General features: G+C 47.9%; 1 protein-coding gene across 1 annotated transcript in view; it reads right to left on the bottom strand.

The window, feature by feature from the left end:
- Positions 1-16,878, bottom strand: part of LOC126188005 (uncharacterized) — a 92,817-nt gene that overhangs the window by 38,494 nt on the left and 37,445 nt on the right. Inside the window, exon 3 of the mRNA XM_049929422.1 lies at positions 13,727-14,016. Coding sequence (XP_049785379.1) covers positions 13,727-14,016 — 290 coding nt within the window. The remainder of the gene's footprint in view (positions 1-13,726; positions 14,017-16,878) is intronic.

Raw genomic sequence — 16,878 nt, 5'->3', positions numbered from 1 at the left:
AGTGCTCGCTCGAAGCCAGGCCCTCAGCGGCCTTCGAGGTGACCCCTTCTTTCATCTTCCTTTTCTTACGTTGGCACTTATCCACTGGAATATTCGCAGCATTCGCTCCAACCGAGAGGACTTGAAGTTGCTGCTTCGCTTGCACCGTCCGCTCGTCGTAGCCCTCCAGGAAACGAAGCTACGCCCATGCGATCAAATTGCCTTGGCACACTACACCTCTGTGCGTTTTGACCTACCCCTGTGGTAGGTATCCCAGCTCATGGAGGGGTTATGTTGCTGGTCCGGGATGATATTTACTACGATCCCATCACGTTGCCCACCGGCCTGCAGGCAGTTGCCATCCGCATTACTCTCCCCACTTTTACATTTTCCTTTTGTACCGTTTACACTCCATCGTCATCTGCCGTTACCAGGGCAGACATGATGCAACTTATTGCTCAGCTACCTGCACCATTTTTGTTAACTGGAGACTTCAATGCCCACCATCCCCTTTGGGGTTCTCCAGCCTCCTGCCCGAGGGGCTCCTTGTTAGCAGACCTTTTCAACCAGCTCAATCTTGTCTGCCTTAATACTGGCGCCCCTACTTTTCTTTCGGACACATCTCACACCTATTCCCATTTAGACCTCTCTATCTGTACTCCCCAACTTGCACGCCGGTTTGAGTGGTATGCACTTTCTGATACATATTCGAGCGACCACTTCCCGTTTGTTATCCATCTCCTGCAGCATACCCCCTCTCCGTGCTCCTCTAGTTGGAACATCTCCAAGGCAGACTGGGGGCTCTTCTCTTCCAGGGCGACCTTTCAGGATCAAATCTTCCCAAGCTGCGATCGTCAGGTCGCACACCTCACGGAATTCATTCTCGCTGCTGCTGAATATTCCATCCCTCACCCTACTTCTTCTCCACGTCGCGTACCGGTCCCCTGGTGGACCGCAGCATGTAGAGACGCTTTACGTGCTCGTCGACGTGCTTTACGCACATTTAAACGCCACCCTATAGTGGCGAATTGTGTCAATTATAAACGATTACGTGCTCAGTGTCGTCGTATTATCAAAGAAAGCAAGAAAGCCAGCTGGGCTGCTTTCACAAGCACCTTCAACAGTTTTACTCCTTCTTCTGTTGTCTGGGGTAGCCTGCGTCGGCTATCTGGCACTAAGGTCCACTCACCAGTTTCTGGCTTGAAGGTCGCGAATGACAGCCTCAGGGGCCACAAGCACGTCTCCAATGCCTTCGGCCGCTTTTTCGCAGAGGTTTCGAGCTCCGCTCATTACCACCCTGCCTTCCTCCCCCGCAAACAGGCAGAGGAGGCTAGGCCACCTAACTTCCGCTCCTCGAATTGTGAAAATTATAATGCCCCATTCACCATGCGGGAACTCAAAAACGCACTTGGCCGATCACGGTCCTCCGCGCTAGGGCCTGATTCTATTCATATTCAGATGCTGAAGAACCTTTCTCCTGCGGGTAAAGGTTTTCTTGTTCGTACATACAATCGCATCTGGATTGAGGGACATGTTCCCGCATGCTGGCGCGAGTCTATTGTTGTCCCGATTCCTAAGCCGGGGAAGGACAAGCACTTGCCTTCCAGTTATCGACCTATCTCGCTTACCAGCTGTGTCTGTAAAGTGGTGGAGCGAATGGTTAATTCTCGATTGGTTTGGCTGCTCGAGTCTCGACGCCTACTTATCAATGTACAATGTGGATTTCGTAGGCGCCGCTCTGCTGTTGACCATCTGGTTACCTTGTCGACCTTCATTATGAATAACTTCTCGCGGAAGCGCCCGACCGCGGCTGTGTTTTGTGATTTGGAGAAGGCTTAAGACACCTGTTGGAGGGCGGGCATTCTCCGCACCATGCATACATGGGGCCTTCGCGGTCGCCTCCCTCTTTTTATTCGTTCCTTTTTAATGGATCGACAGTTCAGGGTACGTGTGGGTTCTGTCCTGTCCGACACCTTTCGCCAGGAGAATGGGGTGCCACAGGGCTCAGTTTTGAGCGTCGCTCTCTTCGCCATCGCGATCAATCCAATAATGGATTGCCTCCCAGCTGATGTATCAGGCTCCCTTTTCGTGGACGATTTTACCAACTATTGCAGCGCGCAGTGTACACGTGTCCTGGAGCGCTGTCTTCAGCGTTCTCTTGACCGTCTTTACTCCTGGAGTGTCGCCAATGGCTTCAGTTTTTCTGCCGAGAAGACGGTCTGTATTAACTTCTGGCGCTACAAAGTTTCTCCCACCGTCCTTACGACTCGGTCCCGTTGCTCTCCCAACCAAATTTTTAGGCCTTACCTTTGACAGGAAACTTAGCTGGTCTCCACATGTGTCATATTTGGCCGCCCGTTGTACCCGTTCTTTAAATATCCTCCGTGTTCTCAGTGGTATGTCGTGGGGAGCGGATCGAACCGTCCTACTTCGTCTATATCGGTCGATCGTCCGCTCCAAGCTGGATTATGGGAGCTTCGTCTACTCCTCTGCACGGCCATCCATCTTACGCCGCCTCAACTCCATACAACATCGGGGTTTACGACTTGCGATCGGAGCATTTTATACTAATCCCGTAGTCTTCATGCTGACGCTGGCGAATTGCCACTCACCTACCGGCGCGATATACTGCTTTGTCGGTATGCCTGTCGGCTACTGTCAATGCCCGACCATCCGTCTTATCGTTCCTTTTTTGACGACTCTCTCGACCGTCAATACGGGTTGTATGTCTCTGCCCTGCTACCCCCTGGAGTTCGCTTTCATCGCCTCCTTCAACACCTTAATTTTTCACTCCCTGCAACCTTTAGAGTGGGCGAGAGCCACACGCCACCTTGGCTCCAGGCCCAGGTCCGCGTTCACCTTGACCTCAGCTCGCTCCCAAAAGAGGTTACCCCCGGTTCGGTCTACCACTCCCGTTTTTTGGAACTTCGTTCGAAGTTCATCAACATGACTTTCATTTATACAGATGGCTCTAAGACCAATGACGGGGTCGGGTGTTCATTTATTGTCGGGGCACAAAGTTTCAAATACCGGCTCCATGGCCATTGTTCGGTCTTCACAGCTGAGCTCTTTGCCCTCTACCAGGCTGTTCCTTACATCTGCCGCCACCGACATTCTGCTTATGTCATCTGCTCTGACTCCCTGAGCGCCATCCAGAGCCTCAGTGATCCGTACCCGGTTCACCGTTTCGTACACCGGATTCAACGCTCTCTTCAGCAGCTGGTGGACGTCGGTTCTCCGGTTAGCTTTATGTGGGTTCCTGGCCATGTCGGTATCCCTGGGAACGAAGCTGCAGATGCCGCGGCCAAGGCTGCAGTCCTCCAGCCTCGGACAGCTTCGTGTGGTGTCCCTTCGTCCGATTTTAGCAGGGTCATTTGTCGGCGCATTTTATCGCTGTGGCATGCCGATTGGGCTGCACTTACAGACAACAAGCTTCGGGCCTTAAAACCCCTTCCCGTGGCTTGGACGTCCTCCTCACGCCCTTCTCGGCGGGAAGAGGTAGTTTTGCCCGGTTAAGAATTGGACACTGCCGGTTCAGCCATCGCCATCTGCTGACGGCTGCGCCGGCGCTGTTCTGCCCATGTGGGCACTTGCTGACGGTTCGACACATTTTAATGTCCTGTCCAGATTTTAGCACACTGCGTCTAGATCTTAACCTGCCAAGTACTTTCGATGCCATTTTAGCGGATGACCCACGAGCAGCAGCTCGTGTTCTTCGTTTTATCAATTTGACACACCTCTCTAAGGATATTTGATGATGCTGTTTTTTAATCTTATGCCTGTCTGTCTTTTATCGTGTTTTCCCTTTAAGTTGTTGTTGTCAACATGTGCCTCGCGTTGCATTCTTAGAGTAGTCAGGGCGCTAATGACCATTGAAGTTGTGCGCCCTAAAACCACAACAAAAAAAAAACACTCAGGGTAACTGGAGTTTATAATATCCCCTCTGAGGCCGAGATTGTCCTTCACAGGGCGCATCATCTCCGATTTAAGGTCTTACACCCCGTCTACGCAGGACTCTTCAGATTTTGCTGGAAATTGCCACAAAAAAGGAAGAAGCGCAATCGGTGTTTCATCCTGTGAGTGTGCAGCGCTTTTTCACTTTTTTTTTTAGAACTGTCTTTATATCGCGTGCATCATAACCATTATTTCGGAACACGTACTTCAGATGGTTAATCTCGGACCTTAAGTGGTCCTCGTCAGAAACAGCCGTTTTGAATAATGCTACCACAGCAGCAGTGAAGACAGTCAGTTGCTGATGATGATGGAGGTAATCGTCGAAAGCCTGAGATTTTATCCCGAATTAACGCGGCAATAAAACAATGTTTTACAGATTAGTGCCGTCGCGAAAGACTTAGTTCCCATATGCTCAAGGTAGTTTGCAGATAATGCACTTACAAAAATTCACTGGATTCTTTGTCCCTGCCACCAGTTATAAACGTCTGAGTCCTCCAGTCTATATCTGGAAAATATTTCTAGTAGATTTCCCGACCACGTTATAGTTTTGGGTGGAGATTTTAATTTACCAAATTTTCCTCCAGGTGTTCTGCCACTATAGCTGCTGAGGCAGGGCGCATGCTTTAACCGTGATCTTCACGCAAATTATTTCACATTTCGGATCTCCGTCAATTTCCTTCGATACTATTGCACTTCTTATCGCTATAAACACGCCTCCCCCTGCACTCAAAAATGGCTGAGCACTATGGGACTTAACTACTGAGGTCATCAGGCCCCTAGAACTCAGAACTACTTAAACCTAACTAACCTAAGGACATCACACACATCCATGCCCGAGGCAGGATTCGAACCTGCGACCGGAGCGGTCACGCGGTTTGACTGAAGCGCCTTTAACCGCACGGCCACACCGGCCGGCTCCCACCTGCACTGTCCAGCCTGTCTCTGCGGTATACATTCCAATCTGATCCAATTCTATTTCGCGCCCAACTGCAGCGTAATCACAGAGGGGTGTTGCATTATTGTGCGCGTTAGTAAATCTCTCTAAGGCCTCCCAGTTCCGCAACACCGTCGGTGCCGCCTACCGACGTTTGTGGAGAGATTAAAAAATGTCGGACACTTGAACACTATATAGTCTCGTGGTAGCACTAGCGCCTGAAGGTAGGCAAACCACACCAAAGATGTGTCCAGGGGTAGCCTAATCCTCACGTGTTAGAAACTTCGACACCGATTCATCTTCGTGACTGCTCTGACAGGTTTAACGTGCCCAACAAATGTGCTTGGGTGGCAAGGCAGGCGTCGCCGAACCGTGGATCTTAGAGCGACCCGTTACCATTTTATTAGAGCATACGTTAGTATACCACAGCCCCCCCCCCCATCCTACCCCCGTGATCATGCCACACGAGGGCGCGAAACGAAACCTCTGAAAAGGCGTACAACCCCTCCCTTTTGCTCTGGTCTACAAGGTGGAACCACTAGGAATCGTTTAAAACCATTCGACGAAGTTTGAAAGTGATCCGAAACAGCAAAAATTACGGTCGCGCAACACACTAAAGAGGCCATATCACGTCCAGTGCGGTTGCGGCTCCACCAGTGTCGAAACGCCCAGGGGTTGGCAGCAGTGTCGAGCGCTGCCACGAACGTCAGCCTGGTGCTCATGGCACTGCAAACTGAGCGGCATAAGGTGTCAATAAAACCGAAAGTTGATTCTGAAGGGCGGTGTTTGTTGTAGGTGCACGAGGGAAGCTTCTCAAAACCGTGCGATTTCGTCGTGGGGTGCCGCGGTTCTGACCTCCATCGCAGAGGCGGAAAAACAGGGTATGGAATGTGGGTAAGAGGGAGTGTGATGTTTCCACAATGCGACACGTCCACAGTGGCGTTAGACTGGCAAGAAATTCTACCACTATTCTGCCTGACACCATTAATCCACATTTTAAGGCAATAATAAAGTCCAGAGCTGTGGCCATTTTTTCGCACGTCTCGACTCCTCGCAGTCTGAAGCGTCGCGGAGCCCGAGGATGACGTCGCAGAGCGTCACGCTTTTGCACCATTACAGAGGATGGTCGTAGGATCCTTTGAGCCAAATTAAAAACGCATGCGCCGGAATGGAAGGAAAAATGATTCATTAATTTTCTTGCGCACTGTAGTTACCTGACACAGTTAATTGGTTCATATGATGCGTGGTTAATGTCGTTGTCGCTCAGAGAGGACAGTCATCAACAATATGGGGCACCGGACGCTGTGGCCGAGCGGTTCTAGACGTTTCAGTCTAGAACCGCGCGACCGCAGGTTCGAATCCTGCCTCAGGTATGGATGTGTGTGATGTCCTTAGGTTCGAACTACTTAAACCTAAGTAAGTTCTAGGGGACTGATGACCTCAGGCTCTGAGCACTCTGGGACTTAACATCATTTTTGAATATGGGGGCACAAACCCCCACTCCTCCTCCTCCTCCTCCTCCTCCTCCTCCTCCTCCTCCTCCTCGACCACTCTGAGAAATCCCCAACCCTACACCCTACTTCTCGCTGATACATGCACACTTCTAATATAAAATTAATGACTAATCATTAATTTAATCAATTAATTACCCCTTCCCCTCCTGGCTTCCCAGCCCTCCCCTCCCCTTCCCTACCCCAACGTCCCCCCTACCCACTCAGAAACCAATTGACAGGAATATTGTTCAGGGCTGTTGGTGTAGAAGGTGCAAGTATTACCCTGTCCTGATTACGTAATTACACTACCGCGGATTCGAGGTGTTACCTTGTTACAAAATTTTTGTGCTCGGAGCATCACAGTCGCAGCACTTTGGAACCAGCCGAGCCTAGTTTGTGTGGTAGATAACCACATCTGCTATGTCCAGTTAAAATAAGGTTCTGGAGCCACCATAGACGTCTATGGGAACCAGATCAGTGTGCATCAGTCGTTGAAGCTGTAAGAGGAGTCAACTAGGTTGCTTGCTGTGCGCCACGACGATTTCTTTTACTTTAAACGTTGCTCTGCTTCCGCAAAACCTAAATTAATGGGTTGCTGAGGATTCTTCTTAACGTTGTCTCAGACCTTCAGGAGAGCTTCTTATCTTCTTACAGCTGGAGCTGGGATACTGCTGAGAACAGGAAGCCATAAGGTCTTTGCGCTCCGAAAACAGACATGCCACTCAGTCAGGCAATACCTTATAAGTGTAAGTATTATTATTCCAGGTCGAGCAAAAGTATTCGGAACAGGGTGTGATAGGGCTCAGCCTGTGGGTCTTGACTTTTGTCACCTCAGTGTAACGCTCAGATTGCTCCTAATATCGTGTAGGACCCTCTTCTATCTGGGATAGTGCAGCAACTCGACGTGACATAGACACAAAAAGTCACCGGAAGTCCGCTGCAGAAATATTGAACCATACTTACGAAAGTGTTGTCGGTGTATTATTCTGTGCACGATCTGACCTCTCTATTATGTCCCATAAATGTTCGATGCGATTCATCTCGGGTGATCTGGTTTGAAGAACATTTTGGGCAATTTGAGCGAAAGATTTGACACCCAGTCTCGTACAATTGTGCCCCATTTTGTTTCGGAAAATGAAGTTAATCAACTCTGCGAATGGTCTCCAACTAAACGAAAATCATAAATGGCAGTGTCCTCAGATCCAGGTGAATCTATCACTACATGGAATAGATTAGTCAAACACGGCCCACACCATAATAGAGCCACCACCAGCTTGCACCATGCCTTGTTGACCGATTAGAGTTTGTGTAGCGAAGACCCTATGAAGCTAGCGGCAGCTCTTACTAGCTGAAATCTGGACCCATGCGTCAAGCCCACCGTTTTCCAGTCGTCTATGGTCCAACAACCCATATGGTCACCAGCCCAGGAGAGGCGCCGTAGGTGACGACGTGCTGTTAGCAAAGACACTCGCGTCGATCTATGCTGCCGTAGCCCAAAACGCTAAACTTCGCCGCACTGTGCTAACGTGTAAGTTAGTCGTACGTCCCACATCGATTTATGCGGCAGTTTCAAGCAATGTTGCTTGTCTGTTGGCACAGACAACGCTATGCAGCTGCAGCTGCTCTCGATCTTCAACTGAAGAACACATCGTTGTTCGTGGCGAAAGGTACGTAAACCCTGAAATTCGGTATTCTCGGCGCACTCTTGACACTGGATCTCGGAATGTTAAATTCCCCTAAAGATTTCCGGAATGGAGCTAGACGCGTGGTACATTCCAACTACCACTCCGCATTCAGCAGTCTGTTAATGGCCGTCGTGCGTCTCCATACCATGACGGGCACCTTTTCACATGACTCACCTGTGTACAAATAACAGCTCCGCCAATGAAATTCCCTTTCAGACCATGCATGCCCGATGCTACCGCGACCTTCATATGTGCATATCGCTATCCCACGACTTAAGTCATCTCAGTGTACCTCCCCATGCGCTACAAACAAGTTTCCGAAGAATTTAGTTTTTCATTTTGACTTTCGTAGCTACTTTTTGAAAAGCTCTGATTGTAAGTCAGAGTTCTATTTAGTGCACTGTTTTGTGTGTATAATGGCGGTCAGTGCGTCACACATCGCGATGACGTCACCATAAATTTTTGACGAATTTATTCGTGTGTGAGCGACTGTGTTAAAGAGCTAACAATTACGTTCAAGTTTTTGAGTCACTATTATCGAACACCTAAGTTCTAGGCACCATTTGTTGACGCACTGTACTGGTACCGACTGCACCAAATTTCACTGTCGCATTACACACTTCAGCGCACATTCGAATAAGGACACTTTCCCGTTATGAATTGGCGATGTTCGCATGTTCCGTGCACCCACCACATGAATTTCACGGTCGTTCAATTTCGTCAATGGAGTGGTCTTCCGGCCGCTACGCCGGCGTCTCTCCACCTGCCTGTCGCGCTTTGATCACGTGATCACGACGCGAGTATTCACAGGAGCAAAACGTGTGTTACTCACTTGGTAGTCTGACGAGCTCAAGACGCTTCTGGACGATTGACTTATTTCGTTGGTTGTAGAAATACCGTGAAAAAATAAATGGACACTCACTTCAACTGCTAATTAACGTAAAAATTTTCATGTTAAAATGTGATGCGAATGTACCAGTAAAACTGGTAAGAGAAATCTCAGGTGTCCAAGGATATGGTAACTTCAAAATTTCATCGTCTACATCAGGTGTTGGTATTTTGATCCGTCCCGTTTCCTTCAAGATTGGTCGAGAGAACCTTTCGTTGGTCTTCCTAAATGTCTTTTGGTTTATATTGTTATGTTGTTTAAGTTATCTTGCATCTGACATACGCTCGATCCCTCTCAACCGACATTATTTTATTCTGTCTGTTATGTTTTACCCATTCCGTTCAGATAGAATCTGACAATACCTCTTTTTATCCATTAAAGTGTATACAGCCACTTCTCTAAAAAGTTCTTTTATTGTGCTCCTATTTCTTGAGTTTTCTAAAGGGTCCAATTTTCGCATCCATAGGGCAGTATCAGTGTAGAGATAAAATATGTGATCAAAAGTATCCGGAAACCTGGCTGAAAATGACTTAGATGTCCGTGGCGCCCTCCATCGGTAATACTGGAATTCAATATGGTACTGTCCCACCCTTATCCTTGCGAGAGTGGAAGCTGTCATGAAGGCTACGTTCAACCAGGTGCTGGAGGGTTTCTTGGGGAATGACAGCCCATTTTTCAAGGAGTGCTGCACTGAGGAAAGATATCGATGTCGGTCGGTGAGGCCTGGCGCGAAGTCGCCGTTTCAAAACATCCCAAAGGTGTTCTATAGGATTCAGGTGAAGACTCTGTGCAGGCCAGTCCATTACAGGGATGTTATTGTCGTGTAACCACTCCGCCACAGCCCGTGCCTTATGAACAGGTGCTCGATCGTGTTGAAAGATGCAATCGCCTTCCCTGTACTGCTCTTCAACAGTGGAAAGCAAGAAGGTGCTTACAGCATCAATGTAGGCCTGTGTTGTGAGAGTGCCACGCAAAACAACAAGGGGTGCAAGCTCCGTCCATGAATAACACAACACCACCACCTCCGAATTTTACTGTTGGCACTACACATGCTGGCAAACGACGTTCACTGGGCATTCGCCATTCCACACCCTGCCGTCGCATCGCCACGTTGTGTACCGTGATTCGTCACTCCATACAACGTTTTTCCACTTTTCAGTCGTCCAATGTTTACGCCCCATACACCAAGAGCAGCGTCGTTTGGCAGTTCGTGATGTGTGACTTATGAGCAGCCGCTCGACCATGAAATCAGGCGGGAGGTGAAAAAACTAACTGCATCAGGATCCACTGCAACTAGTATGACAGTTTGGAATTCCTGTGTGATGGCCTGGATGTTTGTTTGCCTATTACACCTTACGACCCTCTTCAGCTATCGGCGATCTCTGTCAGTCAACAGACGTGGTCGGCAGGTAAGATTTTGTGCTGTATGTGTCCCTCCACGTTTCCACTTCAATATCTCATCGGAGACAGTGGACCTAGGGATGTTTAGGAGGGTGGAAAGTTCGCGTACAGACGCATGACACAAGTGACACCCAGTCACCTGACAAAGTTCGAGGTCCGTGAGTTCCGCGGAGCGCCCCATTCTGCTTTCTCACGACGTCTAATAACTACTGAGGTCGCTGATATGGAGTACCTGGCAGTAGGTGGCAGCACAATGCACCTAATGTGAAAAACGTATGTTTCTGGGAGTGTCCGGGTACTTTTGATCACAGTGTAGTTCAGCTGATTATCTCTCTGCACTTTCTTTGCCAACGTTGCGTATAGTTCCACTGAAGTAGTAACTTCCTGTGTATTTCATTGTACAGGATATTCGGAAATTCCTGCTACAAACTCCTAGGCGTTGAAGAGAGGAGTGAGTACATAATACGAGGGTTGGAACTTTTTATTTACAGCTTGTACAAAATATAGTTGCCACTAATAGATACGTGTTTCAAAGTTTCTGTCACTATGCTGTTAGTTTTTGGAGAAAGAAGTGATGACGCTTCCTGCAGGACCTGGCCATCATTTTACAGGACAATGCTCAAGCACGTGCAGTGCGAGGTGTAACTGATTTGTTTGACTTACGAGGACTTAAGTCATGGGGCTACCGTGAGTTCAACTCGATTTCTAAACTGAAGGAAACGCTTCACGGCGTTCGCTTCAGAACTGCTACAAATTCGTCGGGCAATAGACAGCGCCACTCGAACCGTCAACACCACTGGTACTGCCAAGAGTATCCTACGACTTCTATATCGCTGGCAACGGGTTATACATAATACTGGTGGCTACTTTGAAAGTTACTAAAACTTAGGTACGTGTTTGAACTTTGTATGAGCTGTAAATAAATAGTTTAATAGTGGCAAAGTTCCAACCCTCGTATTTTGAATAGGAATCCGTGTCCGGAAACGTACCATTTCCGTTCGACAACGGTTTCAGTTCAGATCTGTATCTCGTTCACGTCTCCTGAGGAAAAGCGAAAAATCTGAGTTGCTTGTACTGGTACGCAGTACTGCAGACAGGATGACGGGTACTACGTCTTATGCTAAGTTTAATTTGTGAGACTGCTGTAGAGACAAGCATTTGCCCGCACGAGTTCCGGCCATGCAGTAGAAACTGAAGAGAGACGGGGTGGGATGGAGAGTGTATACCAGAACATGCTTCTTAAGTAAAATGTCTGTAACAACGTTGGTGGTCGCCATATCCTAGCACTATTGTAATGGATCAGTACTGTTCTGTACATACAGTACGCTGGGCTCTATTTTAGGTGTTAACACTTAAATATTTGTTTTGGAATAATGTAAATACAGACACATGTGCTTAACTGATAAATGGATGTTTCGTTATGTTTCCTTTCAAATTTTACCTAATAACTGTAGTGCTTCACCAAGTGGATGAGTTAAACATTTGAATTGAAACCGTCGTAGAACAGATACAGTATGTTGCTGTACATGATACGTTACGAACTTCCGTGACTCGTAAGTTTCAAACAGCGTTATAGAACTTCACCAGAGTTTCCGTGCAGACTTTCTTTGCGAACCTTCTGTGTATAGTTCCAGAGAATAAATGACTTACTTTGCATTTCATTACATACCCAACGTATGGTACCACACCACATACAGGGTGATTTTTTTTTTTCACCGTGTTGATCGATGAGAGGATACGGAACACAAAAGGTCGAATGAACTTACGTCTGGAAATGTATGGTTTCCATGCTAGTGACCATTTATTTAATCATGTTTTGTTACAGAGACTGACTACATGATACAACGCATACTACACCGCAGTCACAGTATGTGTGGTTTCCTCCTAGAGGGTTGTACAGTTTTTCATGCGTTATGCCCTAGCACCCTCTCATGCCTTAGTCATTGGTAATGTTGTGTAAGATTCACTTCTCTTGTTCACTTTGTAGTGTGTGTGTGGTACAGCGTTGCAGTCAGTGGTTCCGGGAGCTTGCCGACATGGTGTTTACTTACAGAAAGGCCAATGGCAAAGGGCGGCGGGCAGCAAGGTTGTATCAGGAGACCTGTCCCCGCTGACAACAACCAAAGCGTTTGGCTGAAAAAAAGTGTTTCAGCCTTTGTCTGAGACAGGGTCGTGTCAGGAAGCAGGAAATAATGAAGGTCGTACCTGAAATGTTCGGACGCCAGAGATTGAGGAACATCTGATTCACTGACATGGCGATGCCTTCAACAGTGTTAGTCAGTTTGGCTGCCAGCACAGAGTAAGCCAGACAACCATGTGGAACGTTCTCCATGACAAGGATCGTAACAGTTATCTCTTAGAGCGTGTGCAGAGCTTACTAGCGAGAGATATTCCACATTGGGAGCAGTTTTCTCACTGGTTTCTTCACCAGGCAACCACTGTTGGGGGATTAGTTTCATCCATCCTATTCACAGATGAGGCCACCTTTACACAGAGTGGTATCTTCAACTTTAATAACGGTAATCTGTGGGATAGCATGCAGAACCGCCATGGTGTGGTGACAGCGAATCATCAGTATCACTGCAGCTGGAATGTGTGTGCGTGCCCCCTAATTGGCGACCATATTTTGGGACCAGCTTTCCAGCGAGTTAGGCAACGTGGAAGAACTGCTGTCGGCGTTTCTTGTGGGGATTTTGCGTCCCCTGCTGGGAAAAGTGCCATTGATGATTCGAAGAGTTATGTCGCTGCTACTTGATGTTGCTCCGGCTCATTTCACCATTAACATCTGGACGCATCTCAATTGTGTCTCCCCTGATTGATGGGTCGGAGCAGGGGATCAAGTTGCATGGCCAGCATCGTTCACGGGATCTCAATCAGAAATCGCACGGGTTATGGGACCACCTCAAGCGTATTGTGCATGCAGAGCCCATTCCAGATGTGGAGGCAATGGAGCAGCGTATTCATGGTGCTTTTGACACCGTTCAGATGCAGCCTGGGTGATGTGAACGTGTGAGACATACATACATACATACATGCATGTGTTGAGGCACATGGAAACCATTTCCATCAAATGCTGTAACTGTGGGTGCATGGTGCAGCACGCATTAGACTGCAGGCTCTGTAACAATGTGTGACTGCAAATCTATTGTTTCCAGGCTAGAGACTATTTATTCAGAGAGAAATTGGTTAGACCTGTTTTGTTCCGTATCCTCTCATCGATCAATCCCTAGAATTTGTACACCCTGTATATTAACTTCTTGTACGATTTGCTTGTCATATTCGATGTGTCGTGTATTGCAGTGTATTGGAGGGTACTGCTATTCCACTGTACACATTCTCGGCACTGTACACAGCAAATGGATGCAATCTCTCGACCACGGTGGCGGCTCACCTGCAGTCGGTGGTTAGCGGGTTGTAAGCCAAGGCGCCGGCGCAGGTGCCAGTGACGTAGTTGGGGTCCCCGACGCTGGGGCAGAGATGGTAGATGCTGCAGTTGTACGGGTCAGGGAGGTAGCCGGCGGCCCGGCACTCGAAGAAGCCGTTGGCGCTGCCGCTGCGACACTCGGACAGCTCCGGCTGTGTGCACGCCTCGTCGCCGGCGCTGCACCTCAGACCGTCCGTGCAAGTCTCCAGCGTCGAGGTGGCCAGCCCTCCGGCGCCGTCTCCCACGCACAGCGCAACCTGTCACAGCGCGTGCATCCACACCAGTGGTTGCCAAACGTAGGCAGAGGAGGGCAGGAGGGAGGTAATTATCCCCTGAGGGGTAAAATGAAATTTTGTGGTAAAAACCCAGCGATTCGATTCTGTTTGTAACGAATCCAAATTACACTATGTGATCAAAAGTATCCGGACACCTGACTGAAAATGACCTAAAAGTTCGTGGCGCCCTCCATTGGTAATGCTGGAATTGGGTATGGTGTTGGCCCACACTTAGCCTCTCGCAAACATACGTTCAATCAGGCGCTGGAAGGTTTCTTGGGGAATGGCAGCCCATTCATCCCGGAGCGCTGCACTGAGGACAGGTATCAATGACGGTCGGAGGCCTGGCACGAAGTCAACGTTCCAAAGCATCCCAAAGGCGTTCTATACGATTCAGGTCAGGACTCTACACAATCATATCCCTGTAATGGACTGGCCTGCACAACCGCTCCTCCAAGGCCATGCATTAAGAACAGGTGCTCGATAATGTTAAAAGATGCAGTCGCCATCCCTGAAGTGCTTGCTTAAAACATCAGTGTAGGCCTGTGCTGCGATAGTCATAAGCAAAACAACAAGGGATGCAAGCCCCGGCCATTAAAACACGACCACACCATAACACCACCGCCTCCGAATTTTACTGTTAGCACTACACACGCTGGCAGATGGCGTTCACCAGGCATTCGCCATACCCACAGCCTGCCATCGGATCGCTACATTGTGTACCGTGATTCGTCACTCCACGCAACGTTTTTCCACTGTTCAATCGTCCAATGTTTACACTCCATACACCAAGCGAAGCGTCGTTTGGCATTTCGTGATGTGTGGCTTACGAGCAGCCGCTCGACCATGACATCAAAGTTTTATCACCTCTCACCCACCTGTCATAGGCATTCCAAACTGCATCAGGATCCACTGCAAGTACTGTGTGATGGTCTGGATAGATATCTGCCGACAGTAGAATAGGGTCGTAATGTGTAATAAGCAGTCTCTGTTAGTCAACAGACGAAGTCGGCGTCTACTCTTTTGTGCTGAACGTGTCCCTTAACGTTTCCACTTCACTATCACATCGGAAGCAGTGGACCTAGGGATGTTTAGGAGTGCGGAAATCTCGCGTACAGACGTATGACACAAGTGACACCCTATCTCCTGACAAAGTTCGAAGTCAGTAGTCATTAAACATCGTGAGAGCAGAATGGGGCGCTCGGCGGAACTCACTGAGGTTGCTGATATCGAGTACCCGGCAGTAGGTGGCAGCATAATGCACCTAATATGAAAAACGTATGTTTCTGGGGGTGTCCGGATATTTTTGATCACATTGTGATAATCGTAATGATCTTTTGAAAATACACTGTTTTGAAAAACTCTAACGACTTACTTAATCAATAACACTGTCCTCACCCATCCAGTCCGTTCCCATTCCAGCACTACACAGCAGTCATTCCACCATTACACTCAGTATTTTTACTTCTGTCCTTGTCCACTACTCCCCCCCCCCCCCTTCCCACCTCTCCCCTGCCGTCCATCTAACCCCAGCACTTCGCTGTCCGCCACCCCGTTTTGGACGTACGTTCGCAGCTCGTGGTGTAGTGGTTAGTCTATGGATCTCGGGTCCAAAGGTTTGATTCCTGGCTGCATCGGGGATTTTCACCGGGCGGAAACTGGATGTTTACGCTGTCCTCATCATTTTGTTGTTATTCGGGAATGTGACGAGTCTGGACAGTGAAAAGATTGGTAAATTTTTTACGGATGCTAATAACTGGTTTGTGGGACGCTCAACTGTACAAATACCACCACCACCACCACCACCACCACCACCACCTGGACCTGACCTCATTACCCCTTAACTCTCGAGGTGACTTTTCTGTAACATTTACTACAAGGTGGGGTCTCTGGGACCCCTGAGTTTAGCCCGAGATTTAAGCCACAAATCATTTGAAATTGTTAATTTAAGTTATGTAATAATTAGACTTAGAGAAAGCTTTTGACAATGTTGACTGGAATACTCTTTCAAATTCTAAAGGTGGCAGGGGTAAAATACAGGGAGCGAAAGGCTATTTACAATTTGTACAGAAACTAGATGGCAGTTATGAGTCGAGGGACATGAAAGGGAAGCAGTGGTTGGAAAGGGAGTAAGACAGGGTTGTAGCCTCTCCCCGATGTTATTCAATCTGTATATCGAGCAAGCAGTAAAGGAAACAAAAGAAAAATTCGGAGTAGGTATTAAAATCCGTGGAGAAGAAATAAAATCCTTGAGGTTTGCCGATGACATTGCTGTCTCTGACAGAATTACAAAGGACCTGGAAGTGCAGTTGAACGGAATGGACAGTGTCTTGAAAGTAGGATATAAGATGAACATCAACAAAAGCAAAACGAGGATAATGGAATGTAGTCGAATTAAGTCGGGTGATGCTGAGGGAATTAGATTAGGAAATGAGACACTTAAAGTAGTAAAGGAGTTTTGCTATTTGGGGAGCAAAATAACTGATGTTGGTCGAAGTAGAGAGGATATAAAATGTAGACTGGCAATGGCAAGGAAAGCGTTTCTGAAGAAGAGAAATTTGTTAACATCGAGTATAGATTTAAGTGTCAGGAAGTCATTTCTGAAAGTATTTGTATGGAGTGTAGCCATGTATGGAAGTGAAACATGGACGATAAAATAGTTTGTACAAGAAGAGAATAGGAGCTTTCGAAATGTGGTGCTACAGAAGAATGCTGAAGATTAGATGGGTAGATCACATAACTAATGAGGAGGTATTGAACAGAATTGGGGAGAAGAGGAGTTTGTGGCACAACTTGACAAGAAGAAGGGATCGGTTGGTAGGACATATTCTGTGGCATCAAGGG

This window comes from Schistocerca cancellata, chromosome 5, assembly GCF_023864275.1.
Source record: "Schistocerca cancellata isolate TAMUIC-IGC-003103 chromosome 5, iqSchCanc2.1, whole genome shotgun sequence".
NCBI lineage: Eukaryota > Metazoa > Arthropoda > Insecta > Orthoptera > Acrididae > Schistocerca > Schistocerca cancellata.
The sequence above is the reverse complement of the archived record's forward strand: the minus strand, read 5'-3'. Positions and strand labels throughout refer to the sequence as shown.